We start from the raw sequence: 27,631 nt of genomic DNA on the forward strand, positions 1-27,631 counted from the left end.
GTCACGAATAATATGATTTGATTTATTTGATATTTAAATATTGCATTTAAATATTCAAATATTATTCAGAAGATATACCATATGAAATTTAATAATAAAACAAATATTTAATAAAACAAATATTTATTTTTACGGCACAATCAAACAATATCAATAATAAATAAATCAGGGGAGGTTTGAAGAGGTTTCAAGTGCCGAAGGCCACTGCTTATCTTTAGGATTTGAGAGTGACCTGTGCTTGAAACCCCCTCAACCATCCACTTTAAGATGGGCGCCATCCTGCTGAACATTGGTTACATATTTTCCCAACAACTAGCCCCTCTCATCAACTGATGGGCGCAAATAAAGCTACCATACTTTTAAAATAAGACGATATTGTGAATAGAGGCGCCAAAAATCAATTGTAAGATTCGTCCTTTCTGTGGCAGGGTTTCACACATCTATCACGCATCTATAATACTTCTTAAATGTCACCTTACTTCCGGACGAATGATAACATGATTTATGGTAGCATGTCTATATCTATCATATTATCTGAGTATGTACCATGTATTAGATAAGCTAGCATGTACTTATATAATCTAATATGTACATTATACTATGAATTAGATAAGCTATTATTTACATTGTACACCTATTAGATAAGCTCTGACTTATCTCCTCTCTCCTCAGGTAGAGAGTACACCTCGCCCTCCCAGATCTCTGTCACCACCAAGATAGCAGTGTTACAATGGGTCCGGACCCTCCACTCCCACGTCCCCAACAAGATCAACTCTCAACACCAGGACATATTTCCGGCTGTTATCCGGACTGTTTCAGATCCTTGTGATGGTGTTGTGGTGCTGTCCATACAGCTCCTCGCTGCAATGTTAGTAGTATTAATAGGTACTAACTAAGGGATCATTCAAATTATGTGAGTTCTGTTTCTGGCCATTTCCTCTTCGTGGGCCACTTTACGCATCTAATCTATTGTGTAAATACTAAATACTAGCCATTCCCCTATAATGCAGGCCCATGTTAGTTGTAACAATAGTTAGTTGTGAGCCTGCTAGTGATGTACCAATAGTACTCTGTTGTTAACTGGAAAGACGATTGATTTACATGACAAACAATGGGATTCAGTTCAAGTGTTGTAATGTGGACTATTGTTTCGTTTTTCCCTTAGAATTATAACTGTCTTTGTTAATTAGCTCGGGATATTAACAACGTAACATAAGCTTGATATTGTGAGCTCATCATCATTAAACCAACCCTCAACAATACAGGTGTATGCAAAATAGTGATCAAGACAAGACCAACTTTGAGAACTTTCTACGAAGCCTGATAGCAAAGTTCAAGGACGATGAGAAACTGTTAGACAGACGGTGCTCCTTTATAATTCAGACTCTCTGTACCCATGTGGATAGTGAAAAGGTAAATGGAGACAATATTTTGTGTCAATTAGGCCGTATTGTAAGAACGAAAATGAAGCACAGCATTTAACAACAACAGTAATAAAGATTCTCTTGTACTCTAAATTAATTTTATGAGACAGTTTTCTCACATATTTACCAATTTTGTCAGCATGAATACGAAGTTGTTACTTTGAAACGTCGTTTATCCTAACAGTGCAGTATCATTTGTCGCAAGAAATCAGAATAATCAGAAACTATTTGGAACTCCCAGAAACTGTCTAAATTAATCCTCCTATTCTCCAAATTGATCCTCCTATTCCCATACTAATACTCCTATTCCCGTACTAATCTGACTTGTAATCCAGGTGTTCTGTACGCTAGCTCGACTCCTGGTGGAGGAGACTGACATCGTGTTCACAGCTCTCTTAGTCCAGTACCTGAACTGGATCCTACTCACCTCCCCCAACCTCGCTCCACTCAGGGATACCCTTAAATCTCAGCGCAACAACCCCAAACTCGGGTAGGTACAGTCTACAGCGCAACAACCCCAAACTCGGGTAGGTACAGTCTACAGCGCAACAACCCCAAACTCGGGTAGGTACAGTCTACAGAGAACATCACTAAGTCACGTACCAGGTTGGGTATTGTTAGGAACTTGTATGGGAGGTTAGTCATGCTTGGGGAGGTTAGTCATGCTTGGGGAGGTTAGTCTTGCTTGGGGAGGTAGAAGGGAAGGCGAGCCATATGAGTAGGAGATTGGCACGTAAGTGAGAATCGGAGGCGGGAAAATCACAATTCACATAGCTGTATTGAATCATACGCTCCTCTATCAGCTGTGTATTCATTTTGATTCCCAATCCTAATATTACATGAATGTGGAGTGTGGAATAAATACTTGATATGTAGAATGTAGATATATCTGCAATGAATTCTGCATCTGAAATTTAACGAGTTTCGTTGTAGAGATCCCATTTCAACGAATGACCAGTCTGCTCGTCTCAAAGATGGACAAACTCCGGCTCCAAAACCTGGAAATATGTTCAGCAAATCTCCTCCGGGAAAAGGAAAATCTAACTCGAACTCTAACTCCTACTCTAACTCCAACTCTAGCTTGAACTCCAACTCTAACTCTAAAAGTGGTGGGATACTGCAGAAAGATAATGGAGCTGGAGAGCTGGAGAGCAGATCTCCCCTGGAGATTGTAGCTCGCCCAATCGAGGGATCTAGCGAAGATATGGAGTAAGATGGTTTTTTAGTGTGGCGTTAAACGTGCGAGGGCTGTTAGTGTTGTTCGAAATGTAGTGCAGCTCAAATAGTTAGCCCAGTGAAAAAGATTTTTTATTGACGTGTCCTCAAGTGGATAAAGTGATGTTTTATATTTGTCGGACTTTCGTTGCGGGGTGGTGTCTAGACGTATTTATAGTAGTCAAAAACTGTGCTGTACTAATTTGTAAGTCTGGGAAATCAGGTTAATCATAAAATTAATAACAAGTTCTGCACAAAACTATGACACATAACTTAGAATTCTGCACTTGTTTTTTGATAACATACCATTACCACATAACATACCATTACCACATAACAAGATTATGAAACACTGGTGTCTCGCACATGACGTGCACTCCGTAGTAGTGTCTCGCATATTACTCCGTAGTTCTGAATACTGGCGGAGAAGTGAACCGTATTTGTCCTGACACGTGACAGCGACTAACCAATCAGTTTCCAGCATTGACCAACCAAATTCAGAAATCAGAATCGCTGTCACGTATATATACGTTATATCTTTATATAAAACAAATATATAATAGTTGGATCTCCAGATATATGCCTTGGAACCACTGCAAACCACCGAATTGGAGATATTTTTTGTGTTTAAGGTGATATCTCAAATTTGGCACATAGAAACTCGCTTAAACTTACACAGATTATCCGTCCTATAACCACCATATTTTATAGAAAGTGTCAAGAAAATCGTACGGTAGGATCCGACATAAACTATTGTCCGAATAACCTATTTTCTGAGTCGGACAGATTTCGCTGTCGGACAGATGTCGCCCAATCAGTTAACCTCGCCAGTCGCCACATATATCCAAATCGTTAACGGAAGTATTTATGTTCCTGAGAAAATGTCTGATAATTCCGTATAAACGACTGCAAGAGAAAATGCTCTTTTCAATTAAAGGAAGTATTTATCCACATTTGCATTAACTCCATTACTCTCTCAGTAAGAAGGGGTCTACAGACGGAAGAGCAGTTTTCAGCACCCTTTACACAACTTGGTGCCACGACCCAGTCTCAACAATCGCTCTGTGTATGATAGCTCATTCTTATCAGCATGCAAGTGACGTCATACACGCGCTGGGAGAATATGAGGTTAGTTCTTATCAGCATGCAAGTGACGTCATAGTGACGTCATACACGCGCTGGGGGAATATGAGGTTAGTTATTATCAGCATGCAAGTGACGTCATAGTGACGTCATACACGCGCTGGGAGAATATGAGGTTAGTTCTTATCAGCATGCAAGTGACGTCATACACGCGCTGGGAGAATATGAGGTTAGTTCTTATCAGCATGCAAGTGACGTCATAGTGACGTCATACACGCGCTGGGAGAATACGAGGTTAGTTCTTATCAGCATGCAAGTGACGTCATACACGCGCTGGGAGAATATGAGGTTAGTTCTTATCAGCATGCAAGTGACGTCATACATGCGCTGGGAGAATATGAGGTTAGTTCTTATCAGCATGCAAGTGACGTCATACATGCGCTGGGAGAATACGAGGTTAGTTCTTATCAGCATGCAAGTGACGTCATACATGCGCTGGGAGAATATGAGGTTAGTTCTTATCAGCATGCAAGTGACGTCATAGTGACGTCATACACGCGCTGGGAGAATACGAGGTTAGTTCTTATCAGCATGCAAGTGACGTCATACATGCGCTGGGAGAATATGAGGTTAGTTTGGAGACGAGGAATCCTCCACCGATATTGTTTTTCTCCAAAAACTCCTAATTTTCCGGACTCCAGTTTTATATCCCCATAATTTAGTATGGAAGGGTTCTAAAATGTGCACTGTCTTTTCTCAGATGACAGAGATGACCTTGTCCGGACTTGACAAACTCGTTCAACTGTTGGAAAGTCCGGTATTTTCTGCCCTTCGACTGGAACTCGTTCAACCGGACACCAACCCTGAACTCTTCCGTAGTCTGGCAGGTGAGAGATATTTCGGGGTAGAATATATTTTAAAATCAAATAAGAATGTTTTATCCATTATTCTAAATCATAATTTTTCTACACAGACATTTAAAGATATAAAATTATATCTTTTGTTCAGGTATTCTTATGCTACTGCCCCAATCCGAGGCCTTCACCCTGCTTCGTAATCGATTGGAATGTGTGGGTGTGGTCAGGGCTGCTGAGAGAACGAGTCAAGCAAGCAGGTGTGTTCCATCATCAGACAAGTAATCAATTAGCTGGTTGGTAGACTGATCGGTTGATTGGTTCTGTGACAGTCATGTCTAAACTCTAATCTAATTAGGCGGTATTATTATTGTTATCGAATTTAACACAAGTATTTAACAATAAACATTCTAAAGATCTGATAAGTCTACAACCAAGTAGAACATATCAAATAACTTAAATGTTAAAACATAAAACTTCTTTATTAATTTATGAAATACTTGAACATAAAAATTCTATATGCATAGTAGCTAATATAAATTTCTCCATAAAATACAGTTTGAGGCAATATATAAATAAACTATACATTGTATCCCAATAATATACAGGCTGACCCCAAACATATTGTCCGTATTTTTGATGCGGTGAAAGTATAAATTATGGAATATATAATAGTTAGAATGCATAAAAACTAAAACTGCATGCAGTTCAAATTGCTGCTGTGTGATGGATAGTCCTTATGATATCACTGACATATAATTATATCTCCCCCTTGACCAGCAGGTTTCTGGTATGGTTTATTATTAGAATGGTCGTACATCCGGATCCCGACATCACTGTCGTGGCACTCCGGCGGCACTCTGGCGGCACTCTTGCGGCACTCTGGCGGCATAGTGCCAACTTTCAATCATGTTCTTTCAAAATCATAAGGATTGCAAATCACAAGTCTTTGACAAATAAAGGGTAGTGCTTTTATGACACCGTGGTTATCGTGAAAAGATAATGAAGGTATAATGATTGTCTTATGCTTTTGAAAGAATTTGATTGAAAGTTGGCACTGTGCCGCCAGAGTGCCGCCATAGTGCCGCGACAGTGCCACGACAGTGCCGTCGGGATCCGGATGTATGACCATTAGAATCGCATTATTACATATTGCATTGAATATTCAATTTTGTTAAATTTTAATAATGAACCATTTAACCATTAATTTCCCTGAATTTCAGACAGCATAATGTAAAATCTCGTTCGAACCTTCGTGAACGGAGCAAATATGAATTAGTAACCTTTTAACGGCTAGAATACTCGGAATACCGCTCGATCTCAAAATATATTTATGTATTAAAAGGTTTAAGATCTGTTGAATTTTTGGTGGATCCAGAACCGAAACATTTGATCGTTCGACGACAAGACCATTTTATAATTATTCTCGTAGAAAATCTGAGTATGACAAAAGTGGACTTCCATGAATATTTATCAGTTCATCTAATCAAATCTAATCTTAAATGATTCAAATTTTATCAAATAATTATGGTATCAGTCACGATAAGATACCTGTATCCAGATAAGGCCATATTTGACGGGATGCATGCAATAAACTGTCTTACCATAAATATTTCCTCTCCTTTGTACTGAGGAAATCAGTTCATTAAATACCACACATCGCAATTTCATTTTAATATCATGGCCCATGGGTAATAATATATCGCATAAAATTGTCAGTGATTTGGTGGACGATAAAACGCTGAAGGATATGCTGCAGCATTTTAACATAGTACAAGCACAACACGCTATCAAAAACTTGAAGTTAAGTGAGAGTCAGAATCTGAGTCAACAGTGAAGACCAACCGTGGAATCCTACGACGATTGTATTGGACGACTTAAAAGCCAAAGCTTCTTTATCTGACAAAGTGGTGAACGTGGTAAAAAGTGGGGGATTTTCACAAGAAACCCACATGACACAAAGTTTATTTGTAATGGTTTAAATAAATTCTATGCTTAAAAGCTTTTTTAGATTTTCTCAGCAGCATTCAGAGGATTCTCAGTTTATTTGTGTTCTATGTGGCCGGGATTGTTTTTTTTGAGTAACATAACTTATTTGTGTGGTTAGTTAATATTCCCAGAAATATTGGATTTTATTTCTGTAACGCCCTGTTGTTGCCAGAAATCCTCAAACAAAACTGGTAACGATATTTAAGAGAGCGTTCATAAATATTAATAATTATTAGAAGAAAAAAATGAGACCATTTTGATGTGGTTGGTAGATGAAAATGGAACTTTAGTAGAATTTGTAAATGCTCTCATATATTACGGATGTGACTGTTTTTGGGTTTGTTACTCGGGCTTTTGTTGATGATTGGCAGATATAACTTATGGCGTTACAAATCAGATGTTTAAATTTGTCTAGCGTGTTTTTATTAATTGATTATCATGGTGAATTATAAATTATGGATATGAATCGATAAAATTGGCGGAGATAAAATTAATACTTGTTTTCTTGGCAATAACGAGGATTATTTTCTAAAGGAATCTACCTTGCTCTTAAATTACAATACTCTTTTTAGAAATTTGCTTCTTTTTTAGGTTTTGAATTACGTTTCTATCTCTATGTGCATCAACCTGAAAGACTATCCTGTTTCTGTTTACCATGTCTTGACAAATAAATCAAAGTTTATTTAAGACCTGAATGATAATTTTAGTCCATGACGAATGAGAAATCATAATATTAATGATAATAGTGATAATAATTTACCGTGTTTTATGTATCTAATTTGAGTGTGTTGTAACGCACGTGTACATTGATAATATTGTTTTTGATGAGCAGGTCTCTTAAATCATCTCGTGTCTTACTTAACCTAACTTCTAAACTACTGCCAGTGCCAATATAATGCCATCTTATAGGCTGAAAGTATTAACCCCGTCTCTATAATCAGTTACCACAAATACACCTTAAAATCTACAACATTTCTAACTCCAAGATATATTTCTAAACCCTCGCCCTCTAGCCTAGCGCAATGTCGGGGCCATACGGTTACGGAGGATACGGGGGTTACAACGCTCCCGGCCCCGGGGGGTACGGGTACCCCCGACCTGGGTACCCTCCCGGACAAGCCCAGGCTCGCCCAGCAGGCTATCCGCCCGGTCAGCAGCCCCCACCAGCCGGCCCTCCTCAGGGGTACGGACCTCCTAGACAACAATACCCACCTGGGCAGCAGACCGGTTACCAAGGTTACCAGCAACAACCTGGATACGGCATGCCAGGATACCGACCTCCTGCAGCACAGCCTCAGGTATTTAATCTTTATATGATAGCGTATGTACGTGTTTTTATTGGATATATAGTCTTAAAGTGTTTAGCTATGGAAGGTGCATTATCCCATGATTGGGAGATGGAGGGTGTCGCCCTCTGTCTAGGTAATTTGTAGTATTCGTGGTATCGAATACTTGTTTCCATTACCATGGTCATGAGATGGAAATACCACGAAACTGGGATGGATATACCACGAAACTGTTCTCGTGATATGCATTATTTGTCTGGGTAATTTAATCGATCCAATCATTTGCGTCAGGTTTTAATGCAACAATGTTGTTCATGAGCTGAAAGCAATAAATCTTCGTGTGACGTTAAACAGTCCTCTTTGTGACGTTAAAAAATCAAATCATTTTGTCAATCTAAACTTCTAAAGAGAGAATATTCCAGATCAAAGCTATCTCCATTTCTAGTGGTTAACAAAACAGCAACTACCCGGTAATATTCGTGCCTTCTAATAACAATCCCTCAATTCTGCCAGGGATACACGCCAGTTCCGGGCACTACAGCCGGCTACACACCACCCATCTCTCAACCGCCCCCCATGGCAACCTCCGGCCACGGTCCCATGGTGACAGCAGGCCACGTTCCTACAGTCAGTTCAGCCAACAGGCCCCCGGTGAGTGAACCACGCCCCACCATGTTTACAACAGTTTGTGAGGCCCCCGGTGAGTGAACCACGCCCCACCATGTTTACAACGGTTTGTGAGGCCCCCGGTGAGTGAACCACGCCCCACCATGTTTACAACGGTTTGTGAGGCCCCCGGTGAGTGAACCACGCCCCACCATGTTTACAACGGTTTGTGAGGCCCCCGGTGAGTGAACCACGCCCCACCATGTTTACAACGGTTTGTGAGGCCCCCGGTGAGTGAACCACGCCCCACCATGTTTACAACGGTTTGTGAGGCCCCCGGTGAGTGAACCACGCCCCACCATGTTTACAACGGTTTGTGAGGCGTGCCCCCGGTGAGTGAACCACGCCCCACCATGTCCCGGTGAGTGAACCACGCCCCACCATGTTTACAACAGTTTGTGAGGCCCCCGGTGAGTGAACCACGCCCCACCATGTTTACAACGGTTTGTGAGGCCCCCGGTGAGTGAACCACGCCCCACCATGTTTACAACGGTTTGTGAGGCCCCCGGTGAGTGAACCACGCCCCACCATGTTTACAACGGTTTGTGAGGCCCCCGGTGAGTGAACCACGCCCCACCATGTTTACAACGGTTTGTGAGGCCCCCGGTGAGTGAACCACGCCCCACCATGTTTACAACGGTTTGTGAGGCCCCCGGTGAGTGAACCACGCCCCACCATGTTTACAACGGTTTGTGAGGCCCCCGGTGAGTGAACCACGCCCCACCATGTTTACAACGGTTTGTGAGGCCCCCGGTGAGTGAACCACGCCCCACCATGTTTACAACGGTTTGTGAGGCCCCCGGTGAGTGAACCACGCCCCACCATGTTAACAACGGTTTGTGAGGCCCCCGGTGAGTGAACCACGCCCCACCATGTTTACAACGGTTTGTGAGGCCCCCGGTGAGTGAACCACGCCCCACCATGTTTACAACGGTTTGTGAGGCCCCCGGTGAGTGAACCACGCCCCACCATGTTTACAACGGTTTGTGAGGCCCCCGGTGAGTGAACCACGCCCCACCATGTTTACAACGGTTTGTGAGGCCCCCGGTGAGTGAACCACGCCCCACCATGTTTACAACGGTTTGTGAGGCCCCCGGTGAGTGAACCACGCCCCACCATGTTTACAACGGTTTGTGAGGCCCCCGGTGAGTGAACCACGCCCCACCATGTTTACAACGGTTTGTGAGGCCCCCGGTGAGTGAACCACGCCCCACCATGTTTACAACGGTTTGTGAGGCGTGCCCCCGGTGAGTGAACCACGCCCCACCATGTTTACAACGGTTTGTGAGGCCCCGGTGAGTGAACCACGCCCCACCATGTTTACAACGGTTTGTGAGGCGTGCCCCCGGTGAGTGAACCACGCCCCACCATGTTTACAACGGTTTGTGAGGCGTGCCCCCGGTGAGTGAACCACGCCCCACCATGTTTACAACGGTTTGTGAGGCGTGCCCCCGGTGAGTGAACCACGCCCCACCATGTTTACAACGGTTTGTGAGGCCCCCGGTGAGTGAACCACGCCCCACCATGTTTACAACGGTTTGTGAGGCGTGCCCCCGGTGAGTGAACCACGCCCCACCATGTTTACAACGGTTTGTGAGGCGTGCCCCCGGTGAGTAAGTGAACCACGCCCCACCATGTTTATAACGGTTTGTGAGGCGTGAACCACGCCCCACCATGTTTACAACGGTTTGTGAGGCGTGCCCCCGGTGAGTGAACCACGCCCCACCATGTTTATAACGGTTTGTGAGGCGTGCCCCCGGTGAGTGAACCACGCCCCACCATGTTTACAACGGTTTGTGAGGCGTGCCCCCGGTGAGTGAACCACGCCCCACCATGTTTACAACGGTTTGTGAGGCGTGCCCCCGGTGAGTGAACCACGCCCCACCATGTTTACAACGGTTTGTGAGGCGTGAACCCTAATTATACTGAAAAAGGGCAGCTGTTGCGCCCGAACTTATTCTAAAATAAATGATATTTCTGCTGCGATACTAATCCTCTCTTATGTAAATGAAGAGTTTACTTGGTAAATGGCAGCGATTATATTATAGCCCATGAGCTTGCAACAGAGACCACACCCATTACCACTCGTTAATACAGCTTTGAAATTAGATGGGTCCCACGTTATTCACGTCAAGCACCTTGCACCACTCATATATGAATAATTCATTATAATACCTCTTATACCTCTCATATCTTCATTCCCTCTTTCTTTTAATCCAACTCTTAAGTACTGATAGTTGGATAATATCCGGTTGAAAGAGACAAGGACAAATGAAACAGGAAGTTAGGAATGTAGGCAAATTTTAGGCGTCAACGCCATCTTCAGGCTCAAATTATTTGTTATATAGTAGTGTTGAAAGTTTATCAATCATGAGACTAATAAACAGCGAACTACTCCAACATTTGATAATCAACTCTTAAGTGGTCAGAAAAATCATAAAATTCTTCTAAATTAAAGCAACCTGCTGCAATGCTGCTGTGTGATTCAAGTTCTATTTGTAGCCTAAGTGGTGGTTTAATGAGAGATGCAGCTTGGCGAGTTTTCTTTAACCTCTTCCCTAGTTATTGGGAGAGTATGGAGTAGTGTTAAAAATGTGGTGCTAGAGCGAGGTATTCGAGGGAATTAACAAATTGCGATCTTTGATAACCGACTGCGGGGGCGATCACAGATGTTAAAACCAAAATGCGTCCATTTTTAATGAATGATTAAGAAATGTTACGAACATTTATGTAGTATGATGCTAAGAGACATGCTTGTTACCAGATAGTTAATAAACCAATCCATGTGAAATAACTTGAGAGTGAAATATTGAGTTTTATATTTTCCTTTTTGTCGTCTAGGAACTAAGTTGTTTGAATGTTCCTTAAAACTGGGCTGTAAAACCTGGGCGCTCGCGTGGGAAATTTCATTATATAATGCGCCCACGTGCGCGTGCAAATACCAACCGTGGGAACGTACATTGTAAACAAAACTGCCTTCGCGGAGTTTTGCCTTTCAAAACTCTTTTCGCGGAGTTTTGTGTCAAATCTGGTCGCAAAACTGAGCCGTGGAACTGGGCTGTTAGCCAGGATGCTAAACTATGAAAAGGTTGATCATCACCCTACTGGCCGTTTGTTTTCTTGGGGATAAAAAGCAAAAAGAAGTGAAGTTGACAAATAATATCACCAGATGTACGCGCAGCCCCCCAGACCAGGCCCCCCTGCTCCCGGACCTGGAGGATTCCGACCTACCAGACCTGCTGGCCCAACTGTTCCCCAGTCCTTCCCTGAACTCTATGGTTTGAGGTGAGTTTTCACTTTGAATTGTTAAATTGTTGCTTTTTTGGAATCAGTGATCAGCATGAGGAATGCAAGCAACCTGTGTTAAATTACTGTCTCAGTGTCTAAAGATATATTGTCAAAGTTCAAAACAGTTACTCCCAGTTACTCGAATTTCCGGTTTTGTTGCAAAGATTTAACCGAGTAATCATGTGATCCAAACGTTTATCTTGATCAGTCGAAACCCACAATCTTTCATCTAATATTAACCAGTTAACCCTAATTCTTGCTCTATTCGTAACCATAACGCTCGCGCTGCACCTTTTAATAAAAGTGCTTATAGTTATACATCATTTTAAAATCAGAGGTCTTTAAGCATTTTTGACACTTAACCGCTGAACCTCCCATCATAACCCGAAAACTAACAAAATTCAAAATATAGTCATAAATCGAACATTTCGATCGATGAATTGCTTAAATTAAAGAATTTAAACTGATTCCCTGGTAAGGAAACTGGACCTAGGGACCTAGCAGGAGCAATGAGGTGACCATTGCAATCTTTAAATCATAAAATTGCATACAATTTTGCAGAATTAAGCCATATCTTATGATTTTTTTGAATGAAAAAAGGATAAGTCTTTAGGAATATCCTGTATTTACTATAAGTACAATTACAACCGTAACTATATAATGTACATATATTAGTGCTTTTCAATACAAAATAAAAACGAAGCCTCCATATTATGGAGCCAGGGTTTGATCTGGCTTTTACCCGCCTAAAATATTTCCATTACGATACACGGATACATAATACTCAATAAATGTAATAGATTTGGAGTGTTGTAATAATGATTTACTGTTTAAATCACTGTTCAGTACTAGTAGGTCGTTAATGCTTTTTGAAATAATTTCACCATATTTTTTCCCGATCCATGACTCAAAGTGCCGAAGGCACAAAAGAGTCAAGGACAAGGGTTAGCGAACGAGGTTTTTTTTGTATATGGTAGCTTTGCGACCGTACCTGCGAGCGTGCGAGCGTGCGACCGTACCTGCCTGCACACACTGTAATCGCCCACGTGACTACCTGCGCAAAGTTATTTTGCGGAATAATCCGAATTAGCTAATTGTTGGCGCGCGGCGCTGAACTGACCAAGTACATTGTTAATTTCACCATGTACATATCCCACTAGGCACTAATTGATAGCATACTATTATTATTTTGAGTTACTTAACTATTTTGCACACATCCGTGTAGGGTGTCAGGTTGCATAAACAATAAGCATATGGTTTTTAAAAATATACACGATTTTCAAATTCAATATGGAATTATATTAACTTGGTGGCGCTCGGCCTGTCACTTCGCCATATCTGCATACTTATAAACAGTAAAAACTGGGGTCCCCAGGTTGTATAGAAAATGATAAAATACGCCATCACGGATCGGGAAATTGAGCGGCCATGCACAAAAAAAAGCGGCCGCATTTCTTGTTCCGCTTTCAATCTGTCTCGCCATGTTGAGGTGTTACAATCACTCTTTCGAAGAAATTATCTAACCAATACTCCCGTAACTTATAGTGTGCCTGGCAAAGTGGCAATATTGATAGCTTTATTTAACGCCGTTATACACTGTTTAAAATGATTGGGCGACTCCTGTCTGGCTTCGAAAATAGGTTGTTCGGACAATAGTTTACGTCAGATCCTACCATACGATTTTCTTGAAACTTTCCATTATAAAGTATGATGGTTATACTTATAGGACTGACGATCTGTGTAACTTTGGGTGAATTTCTATGTGCCAAATTTGAGATATCACTTCAAACACAAGAAAATAGTGCTGTCGGACAGGAGTCGTTATCGTTTAAAATCCTTGTTGGTGGTATTATCTCTGTCTCGTGGAGGTCAATGACTTATTTAATATCTGGAAGTTCATCTCCTAACACAAATTAAGAATCCTAAATCTAGACATCTTAATAAGATGCGACAAGCATTATGATTGTGGGGACTGTTTTGAATATTATGACATTTAAATGTTAGAAGCATGGCAATATTATTATATTGCAAGGCTTAATATTAAAGAGTATTAACTTGTTAGCGCCATGTTAAATCTAGATGATGAAAGTCTCCCCCATAAATATAAGAGAAATGGGTAACACGTGCCCGACAAACTGGTGCCGTACCATAAAGAGCATTAACTTGTTAGCGCCAAGTTAAATCTAGATGATCAAAGTCTCCCCCATAAATATAAGAGAAATGGGTAACACGTGGTACTAGAAACGTGCTGACAATATTTAAAGATCATGGGTTCAACAGACTGCGTCAGCTATTACACCCTGGAACTAATATGATGATATCTGACATAGTACTCAAGTTCGCATCAATTTGTCATGACTCATGGATAATGAACATCTGCAGCTAGACAATTTGCTTGATCATTGAACTTCCGCTTCAATTTCTTTACAAGAAGTTTGAAGGCACGCATGGCTACTCTTTACGGACAATTCAGGCGTTATAGAATATTCCCCTAAATCACATGATATACTCTTCATAAATGGCGCTCAGGCGGTTGAATCTTTTGACACAGCATAATTTGCATGTAAGACATGTATCAACGATCAACCGCCAGATTTCGAAGGGAAATGGCCACGCCCCCCCCCCCCCCCCCCCCCCCCCCCCCCCACCCCCATGGGCACTATTATCACACTGTTTAGATACTGTTAAAACTTGAATCAAAACGAAAATCCCATATTTTCGTTCCCAAATCACTAAGGTCACCGGAATTTCGTCGAATATAAATATGTCTCGTAAGGTACCTGGTTTCCTAGATTACTAGCTTACTTGTTCAGCAGTCACCCTGCTAATTCCTATAATTCCTCTCCTAAAGGTTTATTAAGTTTTTATTGCTTCATAATAATTCTTTTAGAATAGCTAAATTGTGAGAGTTCCATTATTCAGGATTGATTCAATTTTGTATTACAGTAAATATGAACCTTTTTGTTGCAGCAAATGTTATTAATATCAAGTACAGCAATTCTTAAGACATTTCAATTAAAAACATATACAAGCATATCAACTCTGGTCAGGTTTGTAAAATGAAAAATAAGATTTAAGAATAAATACAATCATAAATACTCTGGAAAAATAAATTTTGAATAAGAATTCGAATACAAATAATTTAGCGGTCTTCAACATAATAAAATCATGCCTATACAAAACAAATGACACAAATTAGAGCAGTTTCTTCTCAAAGATTATTTTTGTATGAAAGCCGTTTGGTCACGAGGTGGTTATTAAGTTGTTGGCCCTACTTGTCCATGCGAGACAAACTCATATTATCGTTCCTCCGAATCATTCTGTTACCATCCGATCTCCTCTTCCACAAATCAAACTTCTCTCTGGAAAAATCCCCAAGTCCACTAGCCTTGCCTCTATTGAACCTGAAGGAGTCTGGACCACAGAAGTAACTCTGCACCGACTTCTTGAGAGTGCTGCCTCTGATGAGGAGGATGAAGGGGTTGAAGAGGGAGTTGACAAAAGGCAGCATCACGCTAGAGACAAAGGTGGCACACATGTAAGTGGGGAGGTTGTCCGTGGAGATGGATATGACTCCCAGACACACCAGGTTCAGCACAAAGTCCGGGATGTTGCAGGCAACGAAGACAGTGGTGAGGTAGAGGACGGTGATGGTGATCCGACGACTAACAGCGCTGTGTCGACCTACCCTGCTTCTGATGATCAGATAGTAGGTTTGGATGACCATGCAGGCTATAGAGATGGCAGATGGGAGGACAAAAGGCACCCCTTTCACCAGGACATATACGCCGATGATGTTGAAATTGTGGATGTTGCACATCTTGTCAAAGATGTAGTATATGAAAAAGAAACCTGTAAGAGGGTTGACCACTAGTGAATCAACAAGGACGTCATACTGTGTCGACGGGATCTCGTTTGTTTCCGACTTCATTTTTGCAAAGTATGGCAGAATCTGCTGGAGCCCTACAATATCAATGGCGGCAACACTGAGCCACAAGACCTGGCCCACCACCAGCACCACTATCACTCTACCCCTCTTAATGGTGTAAGTTGGGAAAACCACGTTGATGGTCCTGATGACCACGAGGATGGTGTTAAAGAAGATGGACACCCGGGAGGTTAAGGAGAAGAGGATGTAGGTCAGCTTCACCATGAAGGTCATGGTCGGGTAGGGGTCTGAGTGGGACCTGTAGTTGCACATGATCATTAGAAGCAGCGCTCCTGTCAGGAAAGCAGAGATAGCATTCCCGATGTCACACAGTGACATGGATGTGTAAAGTAGGGGGATCAGCTGCTTATACTTCTTGATGTAGTGCCGGAGGACTAGGCTGTTCAGGATCAGGATAAAGAAACACATGGCGAAGCAGAGCCCGCTGGTCGTGATGATGAACCATTTCTTTTCCCAGAGAGCATAGAGTTTGGCAGCGCTCCAATATAGACCTATGTCTACATATAGGATGGACTGTCTGATTTGGGTGTAGTTCTGGATGTTACATTCGTCGTTCATTGACATTGCGTGTGTGTCTGAAATTTGATTTGTTTAGAATCAGGGGTCTGGTTAGGGTACTGCTGTTAAAATATCATATTAACAACTAACAACTAGTACTCGATTAGCTGAATAACAGTACTAGTAATTTGAATATTATTTCATTTGGTTAGATTGTCGTTCAGTCAATAATATTTTAACTTTAGACACATACTCGAACTAAGTCACGTGTCGAACTAAGTCACGTGTCGAACTAAGTCACGTGTCGAACTAAGTCACGTGTCGAACTAAGTCACGTGTCGAACTAAGTCACGTGTCGAACTAAGTCACGTGTCGAACTAAGTCACGTGTCGAACTAAGTCACGTGTCGAACTAAGTCACGTGTCGGACTAAGTCACGTGTCGAACTAAGTCACGTGTCGAACTAAGTCACGTGTCGAACTAAGTCACGTGTCGGACTAAGTCACGTGTCGAACTAAGTCACGTGTCGAACTAAGTCACGTGTCGAACTAAGTCACGTGTCGAACTAAGTCACGTGTCGAACTAAGTCACGTGTCGAACTAAGTCACGTGTCGAACTAAGTCACGTGTCGAACTAAGTCACGTGTCGAACTAAGTCACGTGTCGAACTAAGTCACGTGTCGAACTAAGTCACGTGTCGAACTGAGTCACGTGTCGAACTGAGTCACGTGTCGAACTAAGTCACGTGTCGAACTAAGTCACGTGTCGAACTAAGTCACGTGTCGAACTAAGTCACGTGTCGAACTAAGTCACGTGTCGAACTAAGTCACGTGTCGAACTGTGACCAGAGTACGTGTGCCTACTTAACAAAGAACTTCTTGCTCAGCTGTCGAACAAATTTAACAATATTAAAACTAAGCAACGCGTACATTAAATCAACAGTTGAACAAATTCGATGGTTATACAGTAGCATAAATGGATAAATGGTTTCCCTCTCTATAGCAAGGGATATTAGCAACTTTATATAATGTGCGTTACTGATCCGTTTTTCTGAAGAAAGCAATATCTGAGATTGATTCTCCTCTGTACTTTTTTCATTAGACTATAAAGTATAAAGAGGTTTTGCGTCCATTTCATCAGGGAGAACTTATCCGTCCTTTTATCTCTAGCTCTCACAAAATTATATGAGAATATATAGCAATAAATGCTCGGCGTTTGCGGAGGCTTGCCATTTTAATTTGTATCTCATCTAAAATATGTGGAACTGTAAGGGCACAGATGCAATGGTTCTCGCCATTGATCCTCATGACGGGTCAGGATTGAATTGAGTTGTGGTCGTATTTAAGTCGGGTTTTAGTCTAAGTTTATTTTATTATTTCCAGGGGTGTAGGACTGATAAGTTCGGTTTAGTCGATATTTGTCTGGATTATCTGGGTATTCTTATGGGAAAGAGATGCCAATCTGGCAATGAGTCAAAGTTCAAATCGACATTTACTAGCATGGAAACTAGAATTCAAATCACAAAAATGGCCAAATGGGTTCGCCATCTGGGTAACCAACGAGTTCATCTTCCAGGCGATTAACAGCTTTACAGGATGCCCAATCGATCGTAATTCAGAAACGCCGACTTCACCCAGGTTATAAAACCATATGGTTAACTTTAAGAAAGCGGAGGTGATCAGAACTGAGATGGAAGCTATGAAGTGTAAAAGATTAGTCACAGAAGTCATGATTCCAAGTGGCAGAGATTTCAGAGTGTTCAGATATTTAACAATAATTTGGAGTATATGAGGTGATATTTAGGTGCTCAAACGGCTCTTCGACAGCACTGGCCGGTTACTTACCGGCTCTTCAACAGCACTGGCCGGTTACTTACCGGATCTTCAATAGCACTGGCCGGTTAATTACTGGCTCTTAATGTGATCGCCTTTAATATGGAAGTTACATATTAAATCCACCGATGTATTTTCAAATTGCAAATGATACGCTTAAAAGAACATCAGGAAGTGTTAAATAAAATCTCGATATGACTGATGGCAAGATATGATATTCGAATTGATTTGCTTTAAATTCTGCTGAAACTAATCAGCAGATATTAATCATAATATTAATGAGACTACCAGAGTTGTCTGTTAGGCTGTCAACTTGATAGTGTGTCAAGTAAAATATTAATAACGGGAATTGAAACCATTGCTGTCATTAACACGTCAATGATTATTGGTGCATGGCGTATGATTATATTATGAGTCTTTTATAGCAGGAAACTTAATGGGCCAACAGAAACCATAAGTGCGAAAAATGATCACCAAAAACGGGTAAATAAAACTAATCTCTAACTAATAGCACCTTTAAAAATCAGATAATACTTCCGGGGAATTAAACAGGAATTAAACATGAAATGACCACTTAGGAGAACACTAACGAACTCGTCTTCACGTCTTAGTAAATTAGTAATACAACAATTCATAAAGACGATCAGAACTCTAAAAATTGAGAGAAAGCTACAAAGATAAAATCTTAAAAATTAACCGGTTACAATTTCACGAAAGAGAAGAAAAAAATCGAATATAATAATTTAAATGCGAGTAAAAAATAATGGAAGCTGTGCAATGTGTTCAAGGATAAACAGTTGAGGCTTCAATACAGAATTAATCATGTAATCATTTTGAGGGATTTAAGGGATTCGTAGTACTATCAAACAAATTCAGGGAAACAGTCATAGGTTTAAGGAATTGTAGTCGGTCATTGTTAATATCGAAAAATCAAATAATTTTGGATCAAGCTACGGAGAAAATTACGTAGAAATTTCTGCAGAGGACTTGTTTTAACAAAACGAGATTACACAATTACCGAGTCTATGATCATGTTGTCAGGGTTAACATGTTGTCCGGGTTACCTTGCCCTTAAACCGCTAAAACCCCTTTAAATCTAATTAAAAAAGGTTTGACATAGACTGGACTGAAGATCATACGATTCTCTTACGAGATTATAAAAACAACCGACTCCCAGTTGCATGGTCACTGGTGGAGAGAGAACTCTAGAGAACGTCAGACTATTTAATTAAACAGCAGCTGTCTAGGATAGAGTTGAGTCTCAGGACCCTCTTTTATAAGGGGCATAATTGTAATAGCCCAGTGAATAAATTATAGAGCCACGTGTATATAGGTTAGTGACGTTATAATAGTTCAACGTTCTAGTGCAGGATTCTAGTTCTACAGTTAACTTGGTACTGCCAGTAAAGCTTTCTGTCTCAAGATAATCGTTTCTTGATTTATGGTGATACTCATGTAAGTGGCAGTAAAATCTTTGTAACAAATTAAATGTTTAATATACTTTTAGATAATATCTGGTATAAGTATAACTATATGAAACGACTCGTATCTACGAATAGCTTGATAAAAGTAGTTATAGTGCAAAAGCTAATTCTCGCAGCTGCCTCCCGGGCCTCATTTTCTTCTCGTATGTCGTCCTCAATATCGTATGTCGTCCTCAATATCAGTTGCAATCGAGAAAGGAACGTTCCGATTCCTACAGTAATTATGAAGGACGGCACACGGCATAATAATCTGGCAAAACATCTCAACGTACCCTATCTAGGAAAAGTCAACATTGGGTTTAGTTGTCCAATAACCCAAGGGTGGGTGGCGGGTTTTTATCAAACTACTACTAACGCGTGATCTGTCACGCATGTGTTGTTAAGGTACAAATCTGGTAAGAGAAAAATTACAGGCTACTCCTGGCTAGCATGATGGGACTTCCTGGGTGGGCCAAGCACCATTATACAGTCAAAATTCATAACACCTTGGCTATTGGCGAGGGAAATATGCTTTCAAGTGAATCCATAATGTCCAGGGCCAGGGAGATAATTGCTTCTGATTTCTGAGGTTGTGGAATGTGGCGTCAGTCTTACCATAGTTACACTACTAGTTACCATAGTAACACTACTAGTTACCATAGTTACACTACTAGTTGCTTCAGAGGTTGTGGCATCAGTCTTTAATGCAGTCGTGGGAAAGCGTTTAGCGGCCAGACCCAATATTGACTCTGAAACTTTTATAGGGGATATGCATTTCTTTGGGAATGGTTAATTGAAACTGTTCCTTGCCTTGCGTTTTAAAGATATGACTTTGTTATTATATTGGAATTCATTTCCAGGGAACTGTACATGAGCGGCTTTTAATTATTAAAAATCTGCAGTCAACACCACTCAGCAATCATAAATTATTTAAATATTGTTAGTGCGTTCCGCTGAAATAGGACATGATGTGGACCTCCTTGTTGGACTTGGAAAGCGGTGCGATTTACCAATGAATAACCAGTGACTAACGCTCAAGGTTCGAGCAAGGTATTTGGGTAATCAAAATAGAGGAAAGAACTCTGTCTAATAAACCAAATATAATAAGGAAGAACAACTCGTCTACTAACTACTGGAGTATCTAATCATTCGCGTTCTATAGGCTTGTTGACCATATGTTAACCTCTCTGTCTATTTCGCTTTCATTTGTCAAAGTCTCATTGGACCAGACAATCTATCAATAACGCGAGCAGAAATCAATTTAGCAAACGCTATTTCTAGAAGATCCGTCACGCATGTGCTCAGTGCTGTTAAAGTACAATTCTAATTCTGGTAAGAGATAAATAGTTACACTACTAGTTACCATAGTAACACTACTAGTTACCATAGTAACACTACTAGTTACCATAGTAACACTATTTCTACAAGGCAATCGAAAAGAAATTAAAATGATTTGTTTATTCCATCACAGACACTTGTCACCTTATTTTCAGCAAACAAATATTTGTTCACCTAGTTGACAATGATAAAGAGCTGACATTATAGAATCAGATAACTTGCACTTTAAGATGGGCGTTTTAAAAAATGATTTCTTAAATAGGCAAGTCGTTAACGCGTATCAAATTTAAGCGTGTTGGCTAATCATGCTCAGGAAACGAAGCAACAATTTATGAAGAAGCCATTTCTGAGACCGATTGAAACCTTTAAGTCAAGTTGCTATTCACGTGGTTATGTGAAACCAGGGTTTTATTCAAATTATACTAGTATAACTATACTGGAGGTGGTGAACTTGATAGAAATGGTGGCACCATTATCAGGATTGACAGTGAACTTCAACAACCACAAAGTTGTGGCAGGGCACCCAGATGAAAGGATCCAAGCTCAAAACCTTTAGTGGCAGGGCACCCAGATGAAAGGATCCAAGCTCACAACCTTTAGTGGCAGGGCACCCAGATGAAAGGATCCAAGCTCAAAACCTTTAGTGGCAGGGCACCCAGATGAAAGGATCCAAGGTCACAACCTTTAGTGGCAGGGCACCCAGATGAAAGGATCCAAGGTCACAACCTTTAGTGGCAGGGCACCCAGATGAAAGATCCAAGCTCACAACCTTTAGTGGCAGGGCACCCAGATGAAAGGATCCAAGCTCACAACCTTTAGTGGCAGGGCACCCAGATGAAAGGATCCAAGCTCACAACCTTTAGATTAATCTAGGCTCCGTCTCTGAGGAGGCTCGATAGATGGGAGCCCAAAAATTAATATAATCATGTTATATTATATATGACCATGTACTATAGCCTAGGATTGGTAGTTGAATTGCATGAATAGGTTGATCAATAGGTTGATCAATGTGTGGTCTATGAATGGTAAATATCCGCTGAGACGGTGATTCAGTTGAATATTAGGAACAACTTCGCGTATTACCAAGAAACAGCAAATATTAAAAGCCCCTACGAAGAAAATGGTGTACCTTATCGGAATTTATTGTTATGATAATATCCGCACTAAGCCCAGATATTCTTGTACATATTATATTATCTTGATATCTTTTTAATGGAAAATCTCCGTGAAATTGGTATCAAAGTAGTATAGGTGCCAGCTCCGAAACAAAGGCGGTAATCAGTAATGGGGGGGGGGGGGGGGGGGGGGGACATGGGCACAGGACAATCATATGTGGTATTGGTAGCCATTAAATCCAGGAGGATCTATGATAAGATACCTCATGAGTTCTCTGTCTTTATGGCTTTTAGCGTAAAGGTGCTATTTGCCCGCGCGCACACGTGGGCAAATAGCACGTGATATTATCGTGTTATTGAGCCAATCAGAGGCCTGGCGCTCGTGGCGGGTGGCCCGCCGGGGTGGTTGTGAACCACTTATGAGTTGTCCAAGCAGGTGTTTATCTAATTTTGTCTTGTCACGTGGTGTCGGGAATCTTGATGAGGCTAATTGTGGTGGGTTCTAAATAAGGTATCCGACCAAACTGTCTGGATTTTCCGTTTATTTCTTTGGCTGTGGAATATTATTATGGCCATATTTTTCCCCGTTTGGATGAAACAATTATTTCGTGTCTCGTTACATATAACTCTTCTGTATTATTTTATTCATAAATGAATTAAAGTATTTTATTCATAAATAAAGTATTTTATTCATAAATAGAGTATTTTGGAGTGTCCAATTGGTATTAAGATTACCTCTGATAATTGCATAGTCGACTGCCGTTTACTCTCGCGTCAGCTTTATGTTACTCATTTAAATGATAAACTCGATCTTTTCCCATATAAGTTAACTGTTATATATTATATTATATTACAGTTGACTGTAGTTATGGTGTATATAAGTAAAGTTAACTGTAGTTATGGTGTTTATAAGTAAAGTTGACTGTAGTTATGGTGTATATAAGTAAAGTTAACTGTAGTTATGGTGTATATAAGTAAAGTTAACTGTAGTTATGGTGTATATAAGTAAAGTTAATAGTAGTTATGGTGTATATAAGTAAAGTTAACTGTAGTTATGGTGTTTATAAGTAAAGTTAACTGTAGTTATGGTGTATATAAGTAAAGTTAACTGTAGTTATGGTGTATATAAGTAAAGTTAATAGTAGTTATGGTGTATATAAGTAAAGTTAACTGTAGTTATGGTGTATATAAGTGAAGTTTACTGTAGTTATGGTGTATATAAGTAAAGTTAATAGTAGTTATGGTGTTTATAAGTAAAGTTAACTGTAGTTATGGTGTATATAAGTAAAGTTAACTGTAGTTATGGTGCATATAAGTAAAGTTAACTGTAGTTATGGTGTATATAAGTAAAGTTAACTGTAGTTATGGTGTATATAAGTAAAGTTAACTGTAGTTATGGTGTATATAAGTAAAGTTAACTGTAGTTATGGTGTATATAAGTAAAGTTAACTGTAGTTATGGTGTATATAAGTAAAGTTAACTGTAGTTATGGTGTATATAAGTAAAGTTAACTGTAGTTATGGTGTATATAAGTAAAGTTAACTGTAGTTATGGTGTATATAAGTAAAGTTAACTGTAGTTATGATGTATATAAGTAAAGTTAACTGTAGTTATGGTGTATATAAGTAAAGTTAACTGTAGTTATGGTGTATATAAGTAAAGTTAACTGTAGTTATGGTGTATATAAGTAAAGTTAACTGTAGTTATGGTGTATATAAGTAAAGTTAACTGTAGTTATGGTGTATATAAGTAAAGTTGACTGTAGTTATGGTGTATATAAGTAAAGTTAACTGTAGTTATGGTGTATATAAGTAAAGTTAACTGTAGTTATGGTGTATATAAGTAAAGTTAACTGTAGTTATGGTGTATATAAGTAAAGTTGACTGTAGTTATGGTGTATATAAGTAAGGTTAACTGTAGTTATGGTGTATATAAGATTAATTTCTCACGAAGACTTTTTCTGAGAAAAGCTTCTTAAAATAAATGTAACCTTCAATAAAAGGCCTTCTTCAAAGAGGCCAAATCGTATTTTCAAGATGAGATACAAACTGAAATATAAAACTCCTCTGACTCCTCGGACTACATTAAATCAATTCCTTCTGTAACGTCCTCAATAAATATAATAGATTTTTAGTGTTGTAATATGTTTTTTTTTCTCAAAAAATCAAAGAGCAACAGGTTGATAAAAAAATCTGTACAATGTGGTCAAAGGAAATTTTGGCCGCTATACGACACCGCATAAGTCCTAATCTATTCCAGAACAGTGGACACTGGTGTCGATGCAGATTGAACAGATTTTTTACTTGGCTAGGAGTCATAAATCATTAATAGCTTAACAACGTGTATGAGGTTTTACTATTTTATCAATTCATCTAGCCATGCTTAATAAAGATACAAAAGGAAATAGTATTATATACAGTACGGATTGTCGTCGTTTTCAATAAATAAGTTCTCGAAAATTAAGTATCTAAAAAGCTTGAAACTGGCTTGAAAAGCCTATTTGTAAATAAACATTAAACGAGCTCTGTTAGTAAAAGATTACTCAGGAAAATCTTAGTTAGAATCGGGAATCGGAATACGGTTGATCCGTAAAATTGTGCCCCGCCTCTCACGTTTATGAGGTATTTAATAAATTATTTAATAAAATAGCTATTCAATATTCGACAAGGCAAACTTTTAACGAAGTATGATTTTAATAAAATATGATTCGCTCAAAAATTCCAATCTTTCGCAGAGCCTTGAAAGACAGCATTAACTTCGACAACGCCTCAAACTGGGGCCTCGCCTGTTTTTCTCCTGTTTCTATTCAAAGTTACTCAAATCATACCGATAAATGTAACACTAACAGCTCTCCTTTTATTTCAGCACAGAAGAATTGGAAAAGCTAATGGACAATGACGCAGCAGTTTTGGAGTATTTCGAGAGCAGAGATGATATAAAGAGGTTTTGATTTTACTATCATAATTTGGATTCAACTCATCAAAGGTTTATTTGTTTGTTTTTGCCTTGTGGGGCGGCATCCACTCTACCTCGATACCTGAGTAAGAAGTCTACTTACTGGGCTGACTGGGGTCCCTCTAGTGCAGGAACTGAGCTATTACTTAGCTATTCGTGCTTTTCATACAAGTGAAAACAAATTCTTCGTGTTATGAAGCAAGTGTTTGAACTGGCTTTTACCCGCTTAAAATATTTCCATCACGACACATAGTCATAATACTCAATAAATATTATAGATTTGTAGTTAAGTGTTGTAATTAGTTTAAAACTCAGTACTAGCATTTAAAATCGCTTAAACATAGGCCTTCATTTAAACTGTGTTCTGGGCCAAGTTTGTGGACGGCGATATCCTGGTGCTAAGTCATTGGGAGGATGTCACCCAGAACACGGCAGCTTCCTGACAGCTTCACATCAGCCCTCCTATTAGTAAATCATTACTGGAGTGGGAACATCAGCCCTCCTATTGGTGGACCATTACTGGAGTGGGAACATCAGCCCTCCTATTAGTAAATCATTACTGGAGTGGGAACCTGCGAGTGGTGGCCTCGTGTTGTCTGTTATTGATAAATAAGTAATCTTAAGTAATACGAAAGGTTTCATGAAGCTAAACGATTTCGTCTGAACCATTTAAGCTGAGTAATATCTACAATGTTACTTTTCTGTAATCAATCTTTATCCCGATCAAAATAATTTTACAACCGCTTAAAGCATTTCTGTGATCGGTTGAAAACGTCTGATTCCCAAGATAAGCATTTTAAATCGCTTAAATAGAGGCCCTCATTAAAATGTTGTAGAAGCTGAATAAATCGAAAGCCACTACATAATGGATTGAAAGTACAGAAAGACTTCTGTGGTCTGGGATTCAGTGGTCTGTAACGATGAGATATTTTACGTCAGGAAACCAGAGCTGCAATTTGCTGCACTAATCGGATTTGCGCTACAAATATATTTTCCACAAGTGTGTGATTAGAACATGAGTATGTAGGAGTTCACAGTGCGTCCTTGAAGCTGATGTTATCAGCATGAACTTCAGAAATTAGTCTCGTATTTGGAAGCAAGCCGGGACTCGGCACTCGGCACTCTCTTAACTAGCCTGTTAAATGTTACAGTAACTTAAGTCAAAGAGACAACTACGCCATGCATAAAACTAGCACTGGTAACTTCATTGCATCCAAATTTAATGGATAGTTCTGACCATCAGATCACGAGAGTATAAGGTTTTAAAGAGTTGTGTCGGTCTCACTAAACGAAACACCATCGCTGTGTCAACTCTCCAGACATTAACATATGGCACCCTGGTCAATACCATATCGCCTCAATATTGAATCTATTAAATATCAATACATTCACATGCAGCTGGTTTAATATACCTAAAATGCACTTCGATTGGTCAATCTTTCCCTGGAACATAAATACCTATTTAATATCTTGCCATACGATTCCTGCATCGACCATCCTCATATATATAATGACGTGATATGATGAATGAATTTGTGGGCTAAATGCTCCTTTCAAGTAAAAGCCATATAAAATAGCAGTCTTCTGATTATTTAAAAAAGCAAGCATTACATCGGTGCAAAGGTTTGAACTGCTTGTTTTCAGACTCCAAGAAGATAGGACGAAGATAGTGGAACGAAACGAAACACTAGCCCTCGAGAACCTCACCCTTAAACCGCAATTAGAGGAAAAACAGCAGGAACTCATTGCCCTGGTAAGAATGTTTTCTATGGTATATTATTTTTAAAGCCTCCTTCTTTCATTTAGCCGTTGATAAGTGGTTAGAATACTTTTTGTTGATATCTAAATACAAGAACTGCATTTTTATAAGTGGTAAGAATACTTTCTATTTATATCTAAAAACAAGAACTGCATTTTTATCCATCCACTTATTAGAACGTGTTCCGTTTTGTACCTTTTAACTTTCCATATTTTTGGGGCCCTAGTGGTTAACACATGCTCTTGTCAAATGTCATCACATTCCTTTATCTCAACAAAATTTATAGACTGTACCAGGTTTTTTGGTAAATTTTCGATTAAAACTGTGCGGCTATTCTGGAATGTAGCCATTGTTTTTCTCTTGAATTTAAGGAATTCTAAAATAGTCAAACTATTAATGGTTATCAAATCTGTCTATATAACCCATAAATAGACTGATACAATAGAAGAGCTGAATTAAAATTGCCCGCTCTTTTCGTTCACCAGACACTTTAATTTTTCATCAATTTGTGTCGAGTCAGGTGGTTGTGCCTGACTAAACCTTTTTTATGAGATTAGAGAAATGAAGAATGTCTATTGTGATTTATAAAATTATGGTATTGAGATAGGGCAAAATAGATCGTGATGTGTATAAGCTAGATCTAGTGTTAGATTAAAGATACGCTTTCATCCTCAGCAGATTCATTAAATTTCCGAATCTATTGTGTCCGCGTTTGTTGCGTGCGTGATGAAATGCAAAAGAAATCACTCAATCGCTCACCAAAACAGACCCATCTCCAAGATTAAATCATAACGCTTCTCTTACATAGTGTTATCAATAATCAACTCTTACTGTATAGTGTTATCAATAAGCAAACGCTAGATTTGTCGTATTATTCTCTTACATAGTGTTATCAATAATCAACTCTTACATAGTGTTA

The 27,631-nt window shown here is 39.7% G+C and overlaps 3 protein-coding genes across 3 annotated transcripts in view; 2 read left to right on the forward strand and 1 right to left on the reverse strand.

Annotated features, from left to right (window-relative positions):
* The window catches only part of LOC134818794 (uncharacterized), a 3,672-nt gene extending 3,394 nt beyond the window's left edge, over positions 1-278 (reverse strand). Inside the window, exon 1 of the mRNA XM_063828439.1 lies at positions 262-278. Coding sequence (XP_063684509.1) covers positions 262-278 — 17 coding nt within the window. The remainder of the gene's footprint in view (positions 1-261) is intronic.
* A 234-nt stretch (positions 279-512) lies between these two features.
* Positions 513-7,206, forward strand: LOC134818795 (protein VAC14 homolog). The gene is made up of 8 exons (XM_063828440.1): positions 513-549; positions 673-868; positions 1,266-1,413; positions 1,760-1,914; positions 3,620-3,767; positions 4,483-4,609; positions 4,731-4,836; positions 6,296-7,206. Exons 1-8 carry the CDS (start codon positions 513-515, stop codon positions 6,411-6,413), a joined length of 1,035 nt encoding a protein of 344 aa, XP_063684510.1. The 3' UTR covers positions 6,414-7,206.
* A 376-nt stretch (positions 7,207-7,582) lies between these two features.
* Positions 7,583-27,631, forward strand: part of LOC134818093 (vacuolar protein sorting-associated protein 37A-like) — a 45,938-nt gene continuing 25,889 nt past the window's right edge. The window contains exons 1-5 of the mRNA XM_063827512.1: positions 7,583-7,863; positions 8,365-8,502; positions 11,687-11,802; positions 24,864-24,941; positions 26,598-26,706. Of these exons, the coding sequence (XP_063683582.1) occupies positions 7,588-7,863; positions 8,365-8,502; positions 11,687-11,802; positions 24,864-24,941; positions 26,598-26,706 (717 nt within the window). The 5' untranslated portion in view covers positions 7,583-7,587. The remainder of the gene's footprint in view (positions 7,864-8,364; positions 8,503-11,686; positions 11,803-24,863; positions 24,942-26,597; positions 26,707-27,631) is intronic.

The sequence above is a fragment of the Bolinopsis microptera genome, chromosome 7 (assembly GCF_026151205.1).
Source record: "Bolinopsis microptera isolate Bmic1 chromosome 7, MBARI_Bmic_1.0, whole genome shotgun sequence".
NCBI classification, from domain to species: Eukaryota; Metazoa; Ctenophora; class Tentaculata; order Lobata; family Bolinopsidae; genus Bolinopsis; species Bolinopsis microptera.

Bases quoted from the DNA above. Each gene is read 5' to 3' on its own strand.
- LOC134818795 (XM_063828440.1), top strand. From the start codon at position 513: ATGTCTATATCTATCATATTATCTGAGTATGTACCAT. The intron at 1,915-3,619 runs GTAGGTACAGTC...TTACTCTCTCAG, and splicing joins CGCAACAACCCCAAACTCGG to TAAGAAGGGGTCTACAGACG. The intron at 4,837-6,295 runs GTGTGTTCCATC...TAAAATTGTCAG, and splicing joins AGAACGAGTCAAGCAAGCAG to TGATTTGGTGGACGATAAAA.